At 38.7% G+C, this 20,741-nt stretch overlaps 1 protein-coding gene across 1 annotated transcript in view; it reads left to right on the top strand.

Moving 5' to 3' along the window:
* LOC127849237 (outer dynein arm-docking complex subunit 4-like) overlaps positions 1–20,741 on the top strand; it is a 55,516-nt gene that overhangs the window by 29,313 nt on the left and 5,462 nt on the right. The window contains exons 11-15 of the mRNA XM_052381957.1: positions 16–212; positions 1,951–2,109; positions 3,090–3,116; positions 4,993–5,118; positions 13,809–13,841. Of these exons, the coding sequence (XP_052237917.1) occupies positions 16–212; positions 1,951–2,109; positions 3,090–3,116; positions 4,993–5,118; positions 13,809–13,841 (542 nt within the window). The remainder of the gene's footprint in view (positions 1–15; positions 213–1,950; positions 2,110–3,089; positions 3,117–4,992; positions 5,119–13,808; positions 13,842–20,741) is intronic.

Below are 20,741 nucleotides of genomic sequence, written 5' to 3' on the forward strand. Positions count from 1 at the left end.
GTTTCAATTTCTCAGGTGGCAAGAGAAGATACCTACCAGTAAATCCGCCCTGGAAAGCACATGGTTATACCACGAGATAGGCCGGTGCTATTTAGAACTCGAAAAATACCGCGACGCTAAAGATTATGGTGAGAAGTCGTTAGCTGCTGCACAGGAAGCAGAGGACGAAGGCTGGCAGCTTCACGCCAGCGTCCTGGTAGCACAGTCTGAAGGTGCGTACATGAATCAAAATGGAACGTAAGGGGAAATAATAGGGAAAGTTGGTAAACAGTACTTAGGTAAATTAGGGGGAATAGATGGGAAAGACGTTCCAACGATAAAAACGGTTGTCAACCAGTAGGTCAACAGTAGAGAAAGAAGGTCAAGTAGTAGGGACGGTATGTCAAGTAGATGAAAAAGAGGGTCAAACACATGGAAAACAAGTCAAACAGTAGGAAAAGTAGTTCAAACAGTATGGAAATAAGGTTAAACTGAAGGGAATGTAGGTCAAACAGTAGGGTAAGTAGGTAAATCAGTTGGAAAAGAGGGCCAAACAACAAGCCAAAGAGGTCAAACAGAGTGGTAAATAGTACAAATAGATACGGTAGGTAAAACAGCATGGACATAAGATCAAACAATAGGTGATTTAGATTAAACAGTAGAGACAGTAGGTCAAACAGTAAGGACAGAAGGTCAAACAGTAAGAACAGCAGATCTAATAGTAGAGACAGACGGTCAAACAGTAGAGACAATAGGTCAACAAGAAGGGAAAAGTAGCTCATGCAGTTTGAAATGAGGAACAAACAACAAAGAAAAGGGGTCAAACAGGAGGGAAAATACTTCAAACATTGGGGAAAGAAGGTCAAGCAGTAGAGACAGATGGTCAAACAGTATAAACAGTAGGTCAAACAGTTAAGTCATTTGGTCAAACACTAAAGTCAGACAGTCAAACAGTAAAGTCAGTAGGTCAAACTGTATGGTCATTAGGTTTATCAGGAGGGTCAGTAGGTCAAACAGTATAAAAATAAGTTCAAACCTTAGGGACAGTAGGGCAAAAATTAGGAAGATAGGTTAAGCAGTAGGCAAAGTTGGTGAAACAGTAGTTGATCAGTTATGAGGAGTTTAAACAGTAGTTGATCAGTTATGAGGAGTTCAAACAGTAGTTGATCAGTTATGAGGAGTTTAAACAGTAGTTGATCAGTTATGAGGAGTTCAAACAGTAGGCAAAGTTGGTGAAACAGTAGTTGATCAGTTATGAGGAGTTCGAGCAGTAGGCAAAGTTGGTGAAACAGTAGTTGATCAGTTATGAGGAGTTCAAGCAGTAGGCAAGGTTGGTGAAACAGTAGTTGATCAGTTATGAGGAGTTCAAACAGTAGGCAAAGTTGGTGAAACAGTAGTTGATTAGTTATGAGGAGTTCAAACAGTAGGAAAGTTTGTGAAACAGTAGTTGATCATTTATGAGGAGTTCAAACAGTAGGAAAGTTTGTTACACAGAAGGGTTGAAGTGAATGGAAGTGGGTCAAAATTAAGAGGATTCAAAGTAGATAAGAAGGTTTTAATGTAGGAAAACATGCTTAAAAGACTGCAGCCATAACGTGAAAAGACCTCAGCCAAAACCATGATAAGATTCAATTTGGAAACAAATTGTGAGGGGCAACCGTGAACAGTATCATTACATCTCCTTAATGTAATAACGGACTCAGAATGTGCTCTAACAGCAAGCCATGGAACTCTTTCATGTTGCACACACTTTCTAGTTATAAGTGGGATTGTAATTTCTTTTCAGTAGGTATTTGTTCTTTCTTTTAATATTTCATATTTCACATTCTATAAATGTTTTGTTAGTTTGGTAAAACGATGTCATCAATGACAATGTCATTTGGCATCTTGTAACTATATGACTTGTATGTGTCCTTAAATTGTAAGAATGCCAGAACCAAAGTGGTTTGTATAATATGTCTGACATTGCAGTTAAACTTGGTCAGAATGAAAACGCAGCTAGTTCGTTCGAAAAAGCGCTCGAGTTGGCAAGACATCAAAATGACTCGGCAGCAGAAGATGCCATATCTAAAGCCTTAGAAGAGATCAACAACAAAATAGTCCAAGGAGTCAAGGCAGATGGGGATGAAGGTGAGAAAACACTATTAAGTTCAAAACCTGGCCTTATGACCTTTGATTAGTTGCATGTTAAGCTAAAATGTATTTCATTGGTTCCTATTTTCACACTGACTTATATAGTTGCATTGCCATAAATTATTTTTACCTGTATTATATTAACATGTTTATGAGAAAAGAATAACTGTAATACGTTCTTATAATCATACTTTGTTTGAATGGTTAATCTGTATCGGTGATGTAGTGTATATGGTGTCTGCCCAGTCATGACTGGGAGGTCACAGATTTGATACCCCATAGTGTATATGGTGTCTGCCCAGTCATGACTGGGAGGTCACAGATTTGATACCCCAGTGTATATGGTGTCTGCCCAGTCATGACTGGGAGGTCACAGATTTGATACCCCAGTGTATATGGTGTCTGCCCAGTCATGACTGGGAGGTCACAGATTTGATATGGTGTCTGCCCAGTCATGACTGGGAGGTCACAGATTTGATATGGTGTCTGCCCAGTCATGACTGGGAGGTCACAGATTTGATATGGTGTCTGCCCAGTCATGACTGGGATGTCACAGATTTGATACCCAATCTGGGAGTGTTCTTTAGATTTTCACAAAAATACACCAAGTACTGGTTCTACTCATGAAATGTCTTGATCATGTTTCAATAAGCCATAGACTTATCATGCAATCGACCATAGATAAATAGGTTTTAACAGATTTTAATCCTATTTCAAATGGAGCTTCAAAATTGGTCATCTTTTAAGTCAATACTATTTTTAGACTTAAAATGGTTGTAGACATGCGGCAAAGCCTCATTACAAAACATGTCTTGAATTTTCTTAGATATATAAGCAATTATAATCAATTATGAAATAAAATTAATTGGTTGTACTTGCAACTATTACATTTTTGCTGACAAATTATGCCATTGTTAGTTTATAGTCATGGTTGAACAAAATATACAAACAATTAATCTGTGATACCAACTTTTCAGGCACTTATGATGAAGATTTTGAGACAGGTAGTCACAGTACCATGCATGTTTCTGTGTATAATGGATATTGTTACAATTAATACATTAACAATCTTGTTTACCCCTACCACTTGTTTACATGATTTTCAAGTTTACTAAAGGTTTTTATGGTCTCAAATTAATCTTTTACTAACAAAATGCTTGCTACATTCAGTTTCTTTTATCAGAATTTTATTTACTTACTCAATATTGATCTCATTTATTTTTTACAGTTCTTTTCCTTCAAATGTACGTTTGACATTTATTGATCCTGTACAACAAATGACATTTAGATGGAACAGGCTACATTCTCGGGAAATCTCCCAATGCGCAAAGTCGAAATACTTTCCTTATAATAGACTTAAAGAAGAAGCCCAATGTGGTTGTTGTAATGAATATATCGTCTTACCAAATAACTTCTCCCCAGTTGTCAATCAAACTAAGCGATCAACCAATCAGAAACCCTTTATAATTGCCATTTTGTGTCATGGTGTGAATAAATTCGATAATTACCCTGCTCATACATCCAGGTGGAGGGGGGGGGGGGCAACACTGTAATTACAAATTTTCTCTAGACCAACAACAGTAAACATGCACGTGAAACAGATCTTCCTTCTTTTTTTCATGAACAACCTCATAAGTTGAGGCTGTAATTTTAATCAATTTTGGAGGAAAAAAATCTAGACTTATGACTAGGTTATTACCGTATATATATAGAGAGAGAGGATATTTGTTGGATTCGATTAAATATCGATTTTATTTCACGAGTGATCATATAAAATATGTATTTTTTATGATCACTAGTGAAATAAAATTGATATTCCATCGAATCCAACCAATATTCTTTTTATTTTATGCTTTTTTTAACCGTTAATTTACATTGTAAAAGAGTTTAACTGGATAATTTCGCTGGATTAATGTCATCATTTTGTCGAAAAAATGACTTCATTTCACAATAAAACAGTGAAAAATATCGATATTTTTCACTGTTTTTTTCACTGTTTAAAGCAGTGAACTATCAGTTTTATTTCACTGATATATTTCTATAGACCACAGGAAAGCATAAAATAAATAATTATATAACATTTTATAATTATATAATCTTTATGAATAAGGTTTTTATTGAAAAATATATATTTGAAATTGAAATAAGTATAAAGGATAGAAATGCGGTCAAAAATGTATTTTCATTGGAGATTTTCCAAGTGAAGAAGTTCATATTTGATCCAAATTAAAGGGACCTCAATATGAAATACTGGCAAAATGCTGTTCAATCAATAATTGTTAAACAAATGCAATACTGTTATTTTCCTTCTTTGTTGAAACTGCTGAAATAAAGAAAATTTCATTTTGCCAGTCTTTTATTTGGTCCTTTTATTTTATGACATAAAATCATATAAAATGCTTACCTTGTATTGTTCTGTTGTTGTTATGTTACAGTATTTTATGTTGACTTTCATTTACCTACTTAATGTACAGTTTAAAAACTGTTGTCAAATGTGTTCATTTTCAGTTATTATTATATTCTTTTAAATATTTAGTGATTTATATTATGGATTATAATTATAAGAATGTGTGATGTTGTGAAAGACTTACCACTACAAACATTATATTGCTAAAATATAATTTAAAGTCAGTATGTTTAATATTTCTGTACTATTTTATTGGTAACAGTGTGTACAGAGGGACGCAAACCTTGATCCACATTTTATGGGAAAATCAATGATTTTTTTATGAAAACATTTAGGAGAATGAACATTTTTAAGATAATAATACAGAGAGATAACTGCATGATTTGAGATACATGTTTGAAGGAATGATAATGACCTGGAGTTTTAAAGAAAACAACAATAACCTAAAATTTGTTAGCATTTTCGTGAAACAGAGAGACGATCACCCTCTCCCAAACCAAAGCAGGCCACCCCTCCAAAACAGGCCTCACCCAAGCAAACTACATCACCCAAACATCCTTCTCCAAGCCATAAGTCTGTGACTTATGCAGAACCAGAAGGTTTGAATTCAAATTTGCATGGCTGATTCTGATTGGCTTATACTAAATTAACCTTTAACTTGATTGGACCTATTGCTAAATGTGTATTTAACCTGCTCTTTGATTGGCTTACCTGACATGTGTTATTAAATCTGAGTGGTTGCGGATTTGGGCTTATTTTAACTTATAATAATGTATAATGAAGGTTAAATCTGATTGGCTTAAACTTAAGTTAACATTAATGTGATTGAATCTTTTTCAAGTTGTGTGTGTAACCTGCTCTTAAATTGGATCATTAGTGGAAACAATGTTATTCATGTTGTCATTTGTGACTAAATCTGATTGGTTAAACTCCATAATGGCTATTTCTAACCTAGTCTCTGATTGTCTGTTTTCTTGATAACCCACATTTATCTCCTCACCTTTATTTTCCAGAAGGACATGTACTTCTATTTATGTATGCGTTGCTTAACAATAACACAAATAAGATTGCATGTCACATTATGAAATGTACATCGAGTGTTCACACAAATAATTAAAAAAGCTGTACAGATTTGTCACAGATATAAGCTGACAACTGTGCATTATGTAAAATATCAGAGAGTTTGAAGAGTCAAAGTCTGGGGGCCGTTTCATAAACGATCGTACGACAATTCTTTCTTACAAGAGAATTTTGTAATCTTAAGAAGTAGAGGAACTAGCTAGCCATGCTCGGCAATTATATACGGCGCTTTAGCTGCCAATTTAATTAATAAAGTACTGAAAATTTATAATCAAATGATATGGACTTTGGCAATTATGTATCTTCGAAAAATGTTTCGTATCTTAAATGTGTACGATAATGTTTATTGAAATGGTCCCCTGTTCAATATTTTACATTATTGACAGTTTGAGCTATATAACTTACATATTTCTTAATGCCCTCTTGGCAAGTGCTGCCCATTATTAACACTACTCATCAATATTGTACAAACACGCAAAATAATCGACTGCTAACAGATGAACATTACAGTTTGGTATAGCAAGATCAAGTGTATGACATAACAGCAATGTTTTAATTGCAGATATTCGTGTGTTAACAATGTAAACCATCATTATGCTATGAAATTATACAGTGTGGTACTATTTACAATATTAACCACATAATACCATTAGTATCTGTACGTCAATATGTCCTCAAGTAACGATGAATGTATTTGTAGTTGTACCAGAGTTGTTATTAGGAAAAAGAATTAATATCACCCAGAATACAAGTGTGTTAAATAAAAATGTTAAATACAAATATTCTGAATGTCCTAATTATTTAAGTAGTTATTTTTTAGAACTTGAGCAGAACAATAAAAAACATAAAGAAGAATTACAAACGGAGTTTAGGGGGGTATATAGGAGTGAACTTGTCTGTCTGTCGGTCTGTCTGTCGGTCCGTATTAAGTGTCCGCTCTCTAATTCAAGTAGTTTTCATCCGATCGTCACCAAACTTGGTCAGAAGTTGTATCTACATGATGTCCAGGCCAAGTTCGAACATGGGCCTTGCCGGATCAAAAACTAGGTCACGGGGTCACTTAGTGTGTTTTAAACCTCACCATGTTGTCCGCTCTCTAATTCAAGTAGTTTTCATCCGATCTTCACCAAACTTGGTCAGAAGTTGTATCTAAACGATCTTAAGGCCAAATTCGAACATGGGCCTTGCCGGGTCAAAAACTAGGTCACAGGGTCACTAAGTGCGTTTTTTAACATTCAACATGGTGTCCTCTCTCTTATTCAAGTAGTTTTCATCCGATCTTCACCAAACTTCCGATCTTCACCAAACTTGGTCAGAAGTTTTATCTAGATGATCTGAAGGCCAAGTTCGAACATGGGCAATGCCAGATCAAAAACTAGGTCACAGGGTCACTTAGTACGTTTTACAGTTTTACACATTGAGCATGGTGTACGCTCTCTATTTCAAGTAGTTTAAATCCGATCTTCACCTCCATTGGTCAGAAGTTGTAACTAGATGATGTGTAGGTCAAGTTCTAACATGGGCCATGCCGGGTCAAAAACTAGGTCACAGGGTCACTTAGTGTGTTTTTAACCTCACCATGTTGTCCGCTCTCTTATTCAAGTAGTTTTTATCCAATCTTCACCAAAATTGGTCAGAAGTTGTATCTTAATAATGTCTAGGGCAAGTTTGAATATGGGTCATGCTGGGTCAAAAACAAGGTCACGGGGTCACTTAGTGGGTTTTAAACATCACAATGTTGTACGCTCTCTAATTCAAGTAGTTTTCATCCAATCTTCACCAAACTTGGTCAGAAGTTGTATCTAGATGATGTCTAAGTCAGGTTTGAATATGGGTCATGCCGGGTCAAAAACTAGGTCACGGGGTATCTTAGTGTGTTTTAAACCTCACCATGTTGTCCGCTCTCTAATTCAAGTAGTTTTCATCCAATCCTCACCAAACTTGGTCACAAGTTTTATCTAAATGATTTCTAGGACAAGTTTGAACATGCCATTCCGGGCCTAAAAGTAGGTCACAGGGTTACTTAGTGCGTTTTTTAACATTCAGCATGGTGTCCTCTCTCTAATTCAAGTAGTTTACATCCGATCTTCACCAAACTTGGTCAGAAGTTTTATGGAGATGATCTTAAGGCCAAGTTAGAACATGGGCCTTTCTGGGTCAAAAACTAGGTCAAAGGGTCACTTAGTGCGTTTTAAAAATTGAGCATGGTGTCCACTGTTTTTCATGAAGACGACATGCAAAATATTATGTGTCAATGCGGCATGTGGGGGTATTCGTCATGTCTGTGACAAAGCTCTGTTGTTTTTTATGTCCCCAGATCGAAAGATTGGGGGCATATTGTTTTTGGCCTGTCTGTCATTCATTCATTCATTCATTCATTGTGTGTGTCCCAAAACTTTAACCTTGGTTTAAGTTTTGCAATAACTTTTGCATTATTGAAGATAGCAACTTGATATTTGGCATGCATGTGTATCATATGGAGATGCACATTTTGAGTGGTGAAAGGTCAAGGTCATCCTTCTAGGTCAAATATATGGCTTCAAAGCCGCGCAATAGGGGGCATTGTGTTTCTGACAAACACATCTCTTGTTTATTAAAGACATTTAGTTAAAAAGAAATTCCTTATACCGTCTTTATCCTAATAAACACGCCCAGGCGCGATGCAATTCACAAAGGGGCCCGGGAGGTCACGGGTTCGATCCCCGCTGTGGGAGCGTTCTTTCGATCTCTCATATAGACACCAAGTACTGGTTCTAGGCCCAGGAAACGGACTCGAGAGCATTTCAAATAAGTAGGAATTACTTTCTATGCAATCGAGCTAAAATAAATAGGTTAAACTAAAGGGGCGCGTTTATCCCCCCCCCCCCCCCCCCTTTAGGTATAATATGAGCCAACACCTAAAATGTGTTTACGGGTATTTTCAAAAAGTTCCAAGTTCATTGAACAGTCGTAAACATATCACAATTAGTTTTTCCAGAATACTACTCCCTATTATCATGAAAGGGTCTTTGTCAATATAACCGTAGTGAGAACTGTTACAGTACGCGTGGCCGAGATAGAAACAGTGTTTATTAGTGAAGGTTTATGTTTACGGTAGATACATTATAAACCAGACCAAAATATTTTCTGATTGAATTGGGCCTTGCAAAAAAATTAATCAGGAGAAGATATGCAGATAATAAAGATTGTGTTCACACATAAAACGCACATCCAGGGGAGTCGCTAATATTTGAACTATAAAGCGGCTGAGGAATGTCCCCAATGTCAACAACAAAAGCAACACAATTAATAGATCCTAAATTTATTTTTACTAAGTTAAGCCCTGCATTGTGTCTAAACGAAGTGACGTAGCAATCTACCCGGTATGTATAAAATGTAAGCCCTGTGCTTCGGCCAAGCATACTGCATATTGAACAACCTGGGTAGATCAGTATTTTAAACGTGTGTCAAAAAAAAATCTTTACATGAATTTGACATTTAAAACTGAAAACACCTATACAATATTGAATAATAAAATCGCCTGCATGTTGGAGTTTAATCCTAACATCGATATGTTCCAAATATATATGTTATTAATATTAAAGTTTTATTTCTATAAGGTTCTTGCCAATAACCTTGTTGATAAAAAAAAAAGAATTTTCCGTCAATAAATTGCGATGACTTTACCCCTTAGAAGCAGCGAAATGGGGGCGCTATTATTTTGATCACTCCTTCATTTTATTATACAATACGGGCGCGTTTATTTGGGCGGGAGCGTTTATTAGGATAAAGACGGTAATTCAAACAGTTTGACAACCCTTTTTTAGCTCATCTATTTTTATTTTTTTTAAAGAGCTATTGTCATCACCTTGGCGTCGGCGATGGCGTCGGTGTCAGCGTCGATGTCTGGTTAAGTTTTGCTTTTAGGTACACTTTTCTTATAAAGTATCAATGCTATTGCATTCAAACTTGGTACACTTACTTACTATCATGAGGGGACTGGGCAGGCAAAGTTAGATAATTCTGGCTTGCATTTTGACAGAATTATGTGCCCTTTTTATACTTAGAAAATTGAAAATTTTGGTTAAGTTTTGTGTTAAGGTCCATTTTATTCCTTAATGTATCAAAGCTATTGCTTTCATACTTGCAACACTTACTAACTATCATAAGGGGACTGTGCAGGCAAAGTTATGTAACTCTGATTGGCATTTTGACAGAACTATGTGCCCTTTTTATACTTAGAAAATTGAAAATTTGGCTAAGTTTTGTGTTTAGGTCCACTTTTTTCCTAAAGTATCAAAGCCATTGCTTTCATACTTGCAACACTTACTAACTATTGTAAGGGGACTGTGCAGGCAAAGTTATGTAACTCTGACTGGCATTTTGACGGAATTATGGGCCCTTTATACTTGAAAATTTGGTTAAGTTTTGTGTTTTGGTCCACTTTACCCCTAAAGTATCATAGAAATTGCTTTCATACTTGGAACACTCGCAAACTATCATAAGGGGACAGTAAAGGACAAGTTGCATAACTCTGGTTGTCATTTTACCAAATTATGGCCTTTTTTTGTTTTGACTTAGTAACTTTGAATATATGGTTCAATTTTGTGTTGAGATCCACTTTACTTCTAAAGTATCGTATCAAGGCTATTGCTTTTAAACTTTATATACTTTCATGCTATCATGAGGGTACTGTACCTGGCAAGTTTAATTTTACCTTGGCCTTAAAATGACCTTGACTCTCAAGGTCAAATTATTAAATTGTGCTAAAATTGCCATAACTTCTTTATTTATGATTAGATTTGATTGATACTTTGACAATACAACTCCCCCCAACGCCGCCCCCCCCCCCCTGAATCCCCCTCAACCCCTCCCCATGATTATTTTTTAATTAAAGATCATCTAATGAATGACCACCACACCTTCACACTATATCCCCCCCACACCCACACCCAAAAAATAATTTTTATGCCCCCGGTTGAACTGTCCGTCAGTATGTCAGTCAGTCTGTCTGTCAGTCAAAAAAAAAAGTTAACATTGGCCATAACTTTTTCACTTTTTAAGATAGCAACTTGATATTTGGCATGCATGTGTATCTCATGGAGCTGCACATTTTGAGTGGTGAAAGGTCAAGGTCATCCTTCAAGGTCAAATGTCAAATTTATGGTGTCTGTCCATCTGAAAACTATAACATTGGCCATAACTTTTTCAATATTGAAGATAGCAACTTGATATTTGGCATGCATGTGAATCTCATGGAGCTGAACATTTTGAGTGGTGAAAGGTGAAGGTGAAGGTCATCCTTCAAGGTCAAATGTCAAATGTATGGCGTCTGTCTGTCCGAAAACTTTAACATTGGCCATAACTTTTTAAATATTAAAGATAGCAACTTGATATTTGGCATGCATGTGTATGTCATGAAGCTGCACATTTTGAGTGGTGGAAGTTCAAGGTCAAGGTCATCCTTCAAGGTCATCCTTCAAGGTGAAAAAAAATAAAATAAGTCAAAGCGGCGTTCTCATGAAGCTTCACATTTTGAGTGGTGGAAGTTCATGGTCGTCCTTCAAGGTCAAGGTCATCCTTCAAGGTCAAAGGTAAAAAAACAAATAAATAATTTCAAAGCAGCAATATCATGAAGCTGCACATTTTGAGTGGTGGAAGTTCAAGGTCAAGGTCATTCTTCAAGGTCAAGGTCATCCTTCAAGGTCAAAGGTCAAAAACATAATTCAAAGCGGCCTTATCATGAAGCTGCACATTTTGAGTGGTGTAGGTTCAAGGTCATCCTTCAAGGTCAAGGTCATCCTTCAAGGTCAAAGGTCAAACAAAATATTTAAAAAATCAAAGCGGCATTTTCATGAAGCTGCACATTTTGAGTGGTGGAAGTTCAAGGTCAAGGTCATCCTTCGAGGTAAAAAAAAAAAATTAAAAGAATTCAAAGCGGCGTTCTCATGAAGCTGCACATTTTGAGTGGTGGAAGTTCAAGGTCAAGGTCATCCTTCAAGGTCAAGGTCATCCTTCAAGGTCAAAGGTAAAAAAATAATATGAAAATTCAAAGCGGCGTTCTCATGAAGCTGCACATTTTGAGTGGTGGAAGTTCAAGGTCAAGTTCATTCTTCAAGGTCAAGGTTATCCTTCAAGGTCAAAGGTAAACAAATAAATAATTTCAAAGCGGCGTTATCATGAAGCTGCACATTTTGTGTGGTGGAAGTTCAAGGTCATCCTTCAAGGTCAAGGTCATCCTTCAAGGTCAAGGTCAATAAAAAAAAATATTTCAAAGTGGCCTTCTCATAAAGCTGCACATTTTGAGTGGTGGAAGTTCAAGGTCATCCTTCAAGGTCAAAGGTAAAAAAAATAAATAATAATAATAATTTCAAAGCGGCGCAAAAGGGGGCATTGTGTTTCTGACAAACACATCTCTTGTTTTTTTCAAACAAGGTTAAAAAACACAAATATTTATTTTTATTATTTTATTTTTGAAATACCGTCCAACCATCCCACCCAAGACTCCCCCTCGCCCCCCCAAAAAAAAAAAAAATAATTTTTTTTTGCATTTTTGGAAGATAATGTAATAAATGACCACACCCCCACAATATACACCCTTCTCCACTTCACCCCTCCATCCTTTGTGATTGAAATTTAGATAGGTCCCTACACCTTTAAAAAGAAAAATAGATGAGCGGTCTCTTGTTCATGATGTAGGTCCTACAATGAAAATGAATATACTGTCAGTCAGTTGATTCTGTCCTTGAATCTTTTTACATTCCAGATTGATTTCTTGATTGTTATCATAAAAAAAACTTATCCTTTTTATCAGTTCAATTATTCAGCATGCTACAAAAGGATTTTACTTGTTTGTGTTTACATTTGGGGATCTTGTAAGACTTCCAACTGTTTTCTAGTTATAACTTATTGACAGAAAGCAGAATTTTTCTTTAATTTACATTTCGTAGTGGATATCCATAATGGATATGGTGTCAATGTTGCAATCGAAGGATTTTGTGATCAAAAGTGTTTGAATGATCTTGTTTTCTTTGTATGCTCCCCCAAAATTTATCCGTCCGTGCACAATTTTTGTCTGGGCTATTTCTCAGCAACTAATGACCCGAATTCAATGAAACTTTATGGTAAGCTTCACTACCAAGAGGAGATGTGCATATTATCAGCGGGTTCTGGTCAGTTGATTTTTCACAGAGTTATGGCCCTTTGAAATTTTCTATTAAAAAAGTATTGTCCCCCCAACTACTATGCCCTCAAGACTTTTCCTTTTATCTGAATATATAGTGCAATATTGTGACCAATAAAACCTTTGGGGAGCATCACCCGTCTCCAACGGTTTCTTGTTTTTAATGACTAATGGTCCAAGTCAGAAAAGAAGTGCAAAAGTGTCATCTTAGATGAAAGGCTTCAATCAATATGAAAAATAAATAAGTTAAATCTTAATGAAGATTTCAGAACCAATTGGCAAACATTATGCTCCTTGTGTATCTAATTTCTTGTGTATGCTATGAAAGATAATCAACTATTTATGCTACATGTCTTACTACATGATAGTATGGCGTCTTTTAATATTGTAATCAGTAGATGTAGTTTATTAAATATGTACTGGTATGTTAAACATCATATTTGTGTATGTTACCCATGGTAATTGATAAATAATTGTTGATTTTCAGCATCTTTTATAGAATATAGACGTCACAATCTTTGACACATGAAAGGCAACAGTAATTTGTGTAAAGACATCTTTTACCTGGGGCCGTATTCCAGTAGCTTCTTAAGTTTTCACTTAAGTTAAAGAATTTTTTTAAATAAATTTATTAAGTTAAATTTGAAATGTCAAACACAAATCATGAGAGGCTTAGTATTTCTCTTTTATAAATTCCTTTAAGAGTTAAAGGAAGTTAACTTAATTTTAAATATATGAGAAAAAATACACATAGTAAAGAAATTAATTAAGTTTATGAAGCTACCAGAATTTAACTTAAGTGAAATTTTATGTTTAAAGAAAAATGGCGGAGATAAGAAAAAATATTGCGCAATATTTCAACTGAAGTTATTTTTTAACTTAAGAAGCTTCTGGAATATGGCCCTTTTTTCTATTTAAGTTGTCAAATAGAACAGCAACAAATAGCACCCTCATTAGTATCTGAGTTAAACAATTTCACTAGACGTAACAAATGAAAAATTACAATTTGTTTTGACACTTAATTGCAATCAACAACACCTATTTCAGAAGAAACTCCTCCTGCTGAAGAAGCAAACAAAGGTACACAACTCATGTTGTAATCAGTATCAATGTTGTTACCTCCCTTGTATAATGCATGTTAAATTTGTGTTAACAGATTTGTGCTCATATCTTCTGTAATATGACATTGTATACTCCAACACCAGATCTTCTGTAATATGACATTGTAAACTCCAACACCAGATCTTCTGTAATATGACATTGTATACTCCAACACCAGATCTTCTGTAATATGACATTGTATACTCCAACACCAGATCTTCTGTAATATGACATTGTATACTCCAACACCAGATCTTCTGTAATATGACATTGTATACTCCAACACCAGATCTTCTGTAATATGACATTGTATACTCCAACACCAGATCTTCTGTAATATGACATTGTATACTCCAACACCAGATCTTCTGTAATATGACATTGTATACTCCAACACCAGATCTTCTGTAATATGACATTGTATACTCCAACACCAGATCTTCTGTAATATGACATTGTATACACCAACACCAGATCTTCTGTAATATGACATTGTATACTCCAACACCAGATCTTCTGTAATATGACATTGTATACTCCAACACCAGATCTTCTGTAATATGACATTGTATACTCCAACACCAGATCTTCTGTAATATGACATTGTATACTCCAACACCAGATCTTCTGTAATATGACATTGTATATTCCAACACCAGATCTTCTGTAATATGACATTGTATACTCCAACACCAGTATTCTTGTTTTTTAATTCTTGCCTCCTTGTATAATGCATGTGAACTTATTGTAAACAGAGTTGGCTCATATCTTCTGTTTTATGACATTGTATACTCCAACACCAATATTCTTTTAACTTTGCCTACTTGTATAATGCATGTCAAATGAGAGTGAACTGAGATATAGAGAATATTATGCTAGCATGGTGTTTTGAACCAGTTTTGTGTGTGAAATTGTATTGCACAAGGACACAGCCTCAGATGCAATGCTAATTGTCACAGCAAGCTTGACGAATACAGGTTCCCATAATAATTTAATAATATATTAATTTTATACCTTTGAGCATAGTAAGAATTAAAAACCTAAATAAATCACTTTTTTATGTCAAGTAAATTTTTCTGCGAAACAACAATACAAAATTTATTACATGGGTATCAATTCCAGTGTTAAGTAAACACTGTTTTTGTATGCCTAACAACAGTTGCCAAAGTGGACAGCTTACAATGGTATTGACACAAGAAAGTAGTAAAGCTACTAGAAGATGTGAAAACAGAAAACACGAGTAGCGAATACAGATTCTTGAATTTGAATCTTGAAAACAGTGTGTATTTGATCCAGAAAAACAATAGTTGAATAATACATTTTCTAATTTCTGTTTTTAATTCAACTGTATTGACTTGAACTCCCCTACTGCTTGTCATGTGATCTTAACCCATTTATGCCTAGCATCTAGAAAAAATGCCTTGGCAAACAGCGTAGACCCAGATGAGAAACCGAAATATGCGGCGTCTCATCAGTGTCTGCGCTGTATGCGTAAAGAAATTTCTGTAAGAAATATTATAAATATAGAAATAAATATACTAGAATTCCCTAATTTTGGAAATAATTTTATCAAATTTAGAAGGATGGGAGAGTCCACTAGACTAAATGGGTTAAATACACTTGTTTTTAACACCACCCCATCCCCACTCTTTGTATAATGCATGCCGAATCAATGTATTAAACATGTAACAGAGTTTGCTTATTTCTTTTGTTGCATGCCTGATAAAAACTCTTGTCCCTGCATGTTCTCATTTCTTTGTATGGTGGCCCTTTGCTTATTGGTCAAGTGTTGATCATAAAGTGATAAGTATTGAAGAGATAACAAAAACATTGTATTTTGGAGCATTTCTCTATTAGTATTCTTACAAAAGTTCATACTGATAAGGCACACTTAAATGCAAAACATAAATATCATAACTTGCCAGTATTACTGACTTGACTTTTTGTGATTTTGTTAATTTTCTGTTTTGCTAAAAATGAATAACACTTGTCTGTTGTTTCATTCTTTGTAGGTCAAAAACACACTTTTTGATCAAAAACGAGATTTGGAAGCATTCAGTAACCACTGTGACAGCACATGTTCTTGTTTTTATAGTTCTTGAGTTATGTTCTCCTATGGCTCATTTGAGCGTCGATCTGGGAAAATAGGGCTTAATGCATGGGTGTAAGGTCTTGTCCTGGGTGTATGGTCTTGTCCCAGATCAATCTGTGCCGTCCACACACTGGGCTTAATGCATGGGTGTAAGGTCTTGTCCTAGATCAATCTGTGCCGTCCACACATGGGTGTAAGGTCTTGTCCCAGATCAATCTGTGCCATCCACACATGGGTGTAAGGTCTTGTCCCAGATCAATCTGTGCCGTCCACACATGGGTGTAAGGTCTTGTCCCAGATCAATCTGTGCCGTCCACACATGGGTGTAAGGTCTTGTCCCAGATCAATCTGTGCCATCCACACATGGGTGTAAGGTCTTGTCCCAGATCAATCTGTGCCATCCACACATGGGTGTAAGGTCTTGTCCCAGATCAATCTGTGCCGTCCACACATGGGTGTAAGGTCTTGTCCCAGATCAATCTGTGCCGTCCACACATGGGTGTAAGGTCTTGTCCCAGATCAATCTGTGCCGTCCACTCATTGGTGTAAGGTCTTGTCCCAGATCAATCTGTGCCATCCACACATGGGTGTAAGGTCTTGTCCCAGATCAATCTGGGCCGTCCACACATGGGTGTAAGGTCTTGTCTTAGATCAATCTGTGCCATCCACACATGGGTGTAAGGTCTTGTCCCAGATCAATCTGTGCCGTCCACACATGGGTGTAAGGTCTTGTCCCAGATCAATCTGTGCCGTCCACACATGGGTGTAAGGTCTTGTCCCAGATCAATCTGTGCCATCCACACATGGGTGTAAGGTCTTGTCCCAGATCAATCTGGGCCGTCCACACATGGGTGTAAGGTCTTGTCCCAGATCAATCTGGGCCGTCCACACATGGGTGTAAGGTCTTGTCCCAGATCAATCTGTGCCGTCCACACATGGGTGTAAGGTCTTGTCCCAGATCAATCTGTGCCGTCCACACATGGGTGTAAGGTCTTGTCTTAGATCAATCTGTGCCATCCACACATGGGTGTAAGGTCTTGTCCCAGATCAATCTGTGCCGTCCACACATGGGTGTAAGGTCTTGTCCCAGATCAATCTGTGCCGTCCACACATGGGTGTAAGGTCTTGTCCCAGATCAATCTGTGCCATCCACACATGGGTGTAAGGTCTTGTCCCAGATCAATCTGGGCCGTCCACACATGGGTGTAAGGTCTTGTCCCAGATCAATCTGGGCCGTCCACACATGGGTGTAAGGTCTTGTCCCAGATCAATCTGGGCCGTCCACACATGGGTGTAAGGTCTTGTCCCAGATCAATCTGTGCCATCCACACATGGGTGTAAGGTCTTGTCCCAGATCAATCTGGGCCGTCCACACATGGGTGTAAGGTCTTGTCCCAGATCAATCTGTGCCGTCCACACATGGGTGTAAGGTCTTGTCCCAGATCAATCTGTGCCATCCACACATGGGTGTAAGGTCTTGTCCCAGATCAATCTGTGCCGTCCACACATGGGTGTAAGGTCTTGTCCCAGATCAATCTGTGCCGTCCACACATGGGTGTAAGGTCTTGTCCCAGATCAATCTGTGCCGTCCACACATGGGTGTAAGGTCTTGTCCCAGATCAATCTGTGCCGTCCACACATGGGTGTAAGGTCTTGTCCCAGATCAATCTGTGCCATCCACACATGGGTGTAAGGTCTTGTCCCAGATCAATCTGTGCCGTCCACACATGGGTGTAAGGTCTTGTCCCAGATCAATCTGTGCCGTCCACACACTGGGCTTAATGCATGGGTGTAAGGTCTTGTCCCAGATCAATCTGTGCCATCCACACATGGGTGTAAGGTCTTGTCCCAGATCAATCTGTGCCATCCACACATGGGTGTAAGGTCTTGTCCCAGATCAATCTGTGCCGTCCACACATGGGTGTAAGGTCTTGTCCCAGATCAATCTGGGCCGTCCACACATGCTTATAAGGAAAACTGGGCTTAATGCATGGGTGTAAGGTCTTGTCCCAGATCAATCTGTGCCGTCCACTCATGGGTGTAAGGTCTTGTCCCAGATCAATCTGTGCCGTCCACACATGGGTGTAAGGTCTTGTCTTAGATCAATCTGTGCCCTCCACACATGGGTGTAAGGTCTTGTCCCAGATCAATCTGTGCCGTCCACACATGGGTGTAAGGTCTTGTCTTAGATCAATCTGTGCCCTCCACACATGGGTGTAAGGTCTTGTCTTAGATCAATCTGTGCTGTCCACACATGGGTGTAAGGTCTTGTCTTAGATCAATCTGTGCCCTCCACACATGGGTGTAAGGTCTTGTCTTAGATCAATCTGTGCCGTCCACACATGGGTGTAAGGTCTTGTCCCAGATCAATCTGTGCCGTTCACACATGCTTATACGGGTGGCACTTTACCTTTTTATTGTTTTTTTTTTTGCATGAAAGAAATCTCTCCTTATGCAAAAATCCAGTTTAGTGGGAAATTATCATCATGATAAGCATGTGCACACTGCAAAGGCTAATGTGGGAGGACACTTAACACTGCACAGGCTAATGTGGGAGGACACTTTACACACTGCACAGGCTAATGTGGGAGGACACTTAACACACGGCACAGGCTAATGTGGGAGGACACTTAACACTGCACAGGCTAATATGGGAGGACACTTTACACACTGCACAGGCTAATGTGGGAGGACACTTTACACACTGCACAGGCTAATGTGGGAGGACACTTTACACACTGCACAGGCTAATGTGGGAGGACACTTAACACTGCACAGGCTAATGTGGGAGGACACTTTACACACTGCACAGGCTAATGTGGGAGGACACTTTACACACTGCACAGGCTAATGTGGGAGGACACTTTACACACTGCACAGGCTAATGTGGGAGGACACTTTACACACTGCACAGGCTAATGTGGGAGGACACTTTACACACTGCACAGGCTAATGTGGGAGGACACTTAACACTGCACAGGCTAATGTGGGAGGACACTTTACACACTGCACAGGCTAATGTGGGAGGACACTTTACACACTGCACAGGCTAATGTGGGAGGACACTTTACACACTGCACAGGCTAATGTGGGAGGACACTTTACACACTGTACAGGCTAATGTGGGAGGACACTTAACACTGCACAGGCTAATGTGGGGGGACACTTTACACACTGCACAGGCTAATGTGGGAGGACACTTTACACACTGCACAGGCTAATGTGGGAGGACACTTTACACACTGCACAGGCTAATGTGGGAGGGCACTTTACACACTGCACAGGCTAATATGGGGGGACGCTTTACACATGGCACAGGCTAATGTGGGAGGACACTTTACACACTGTACAGGCTAATGTGGGAGGACACTTTACACACTGTACAGGCTAATGTGGGAGGACACTTTACACACTGCACAGGCTAATGTGGGAGGACACTTTACACACGGCACAGGCTAATGTGGGAGGACACTTTACACACTGCACAGGCTAATGTGGAAGGACACTTAACACTGCACAGGCTAATATGGGGGGACGCTTTACACACTGCACAGGCTAATGTGGGAGGACACTTTACACACTGCACAGGCTAATGTGGGAGGACACTTTACACACGGCACAGGCTAATGTGGGAGGACACTTTAAACACTGCACAGGCTAATGTGGGAGGACACTTTACACACTGCACAGGCTAATGTGGGAGGACACTTAACACTGCACAGGCTAATGTGGGAGGACACTTTACACACTGCACAGGCTAATGTGGGAGGACACTTTACACACTGCACAGGCTAATGTGGGAGGACACTTTACACACTGCACAGGCTAATGTGGGAGGACACTTAACACTGCACAGGCTAATATGGGGGGACGCTTTACACACTGCACAGGCTAATGTGGGAGGACACTTTACACACTGCACAGGCTAATGTGGGAGGACACTTTACACACGGCACAGGCTAATGTGGGAGGACACTTAACACACTGCACAGGCTAATGTGGGAGGACACTTAACACTGCACAGGCTAATATGGGGGGACACTTTACACACTGCACAGGCTAATGTGGGAGGACACTTAACACTGCACAGGCTAATGTGGGAGGACACTTTACACACGGCACAGGCTAATGTGGGAGGACACTTAACACTGCACAGGCTAATATGGGGGGACGCTTTACACACTGCACAGGCTAATGTGGGAGGACACTTAACACTGCACAGGCTAATGTGGGAGGACACTTAACACTGCACAGGCTAATGTGGGAGGACACTTAACACTGCACAGGCTAATGTGGGAGGACACTTTACACACTGCACAGGCTAATGTGGGAGGACACTTTACACACTGCACAGGCTAATGTGGGAGGACACTTAACACACGGCACAGGCTAATGTGGGAGGACACTTAACACTGCACAGGCTAATATGGGGGGACGCTTTACACACTGCACAGGCTAATGTGGGAGGACACTTTACACACTGCACAGGCTAATGTGGGAGGACACTTTACACACTGCACAGGCTAATGTGGGAGGACACTTTACACACTGCACAGGCTAATGTGGGAGGACACTTTACACACTGCACAGGCTAATGTGGGAGGACACTTAACACACGGCACAGGCTAATGTGGGAGGACACTTAACACTGCACAGGCTAATATGGGGGGACGCTTTACACACTGCACAGGCTAATGTGGGAGGACACTTTACACACTGCACAGGCTAATGTGGAAGGACACTTAACACACGGCACAGGCTAATGTGGGAGGACACTTTACACACGG

This window comes from Dreissena polymorpha, chromosome 10 (genome assembly GCF_020536995.1).
Source record: "Dreissena polymorpha isolate Duluth1 chromosome 10, UMN_Dpol_1.0, whole genome shotgun sequence".
NCBI classification, from domain to species: domain Eukaryota; kingdom Metazoa; phylum Mollusca; class Bivalvia; order Myida; family Dreissenidae; genus Dreissena; species Dreissena polymorpha.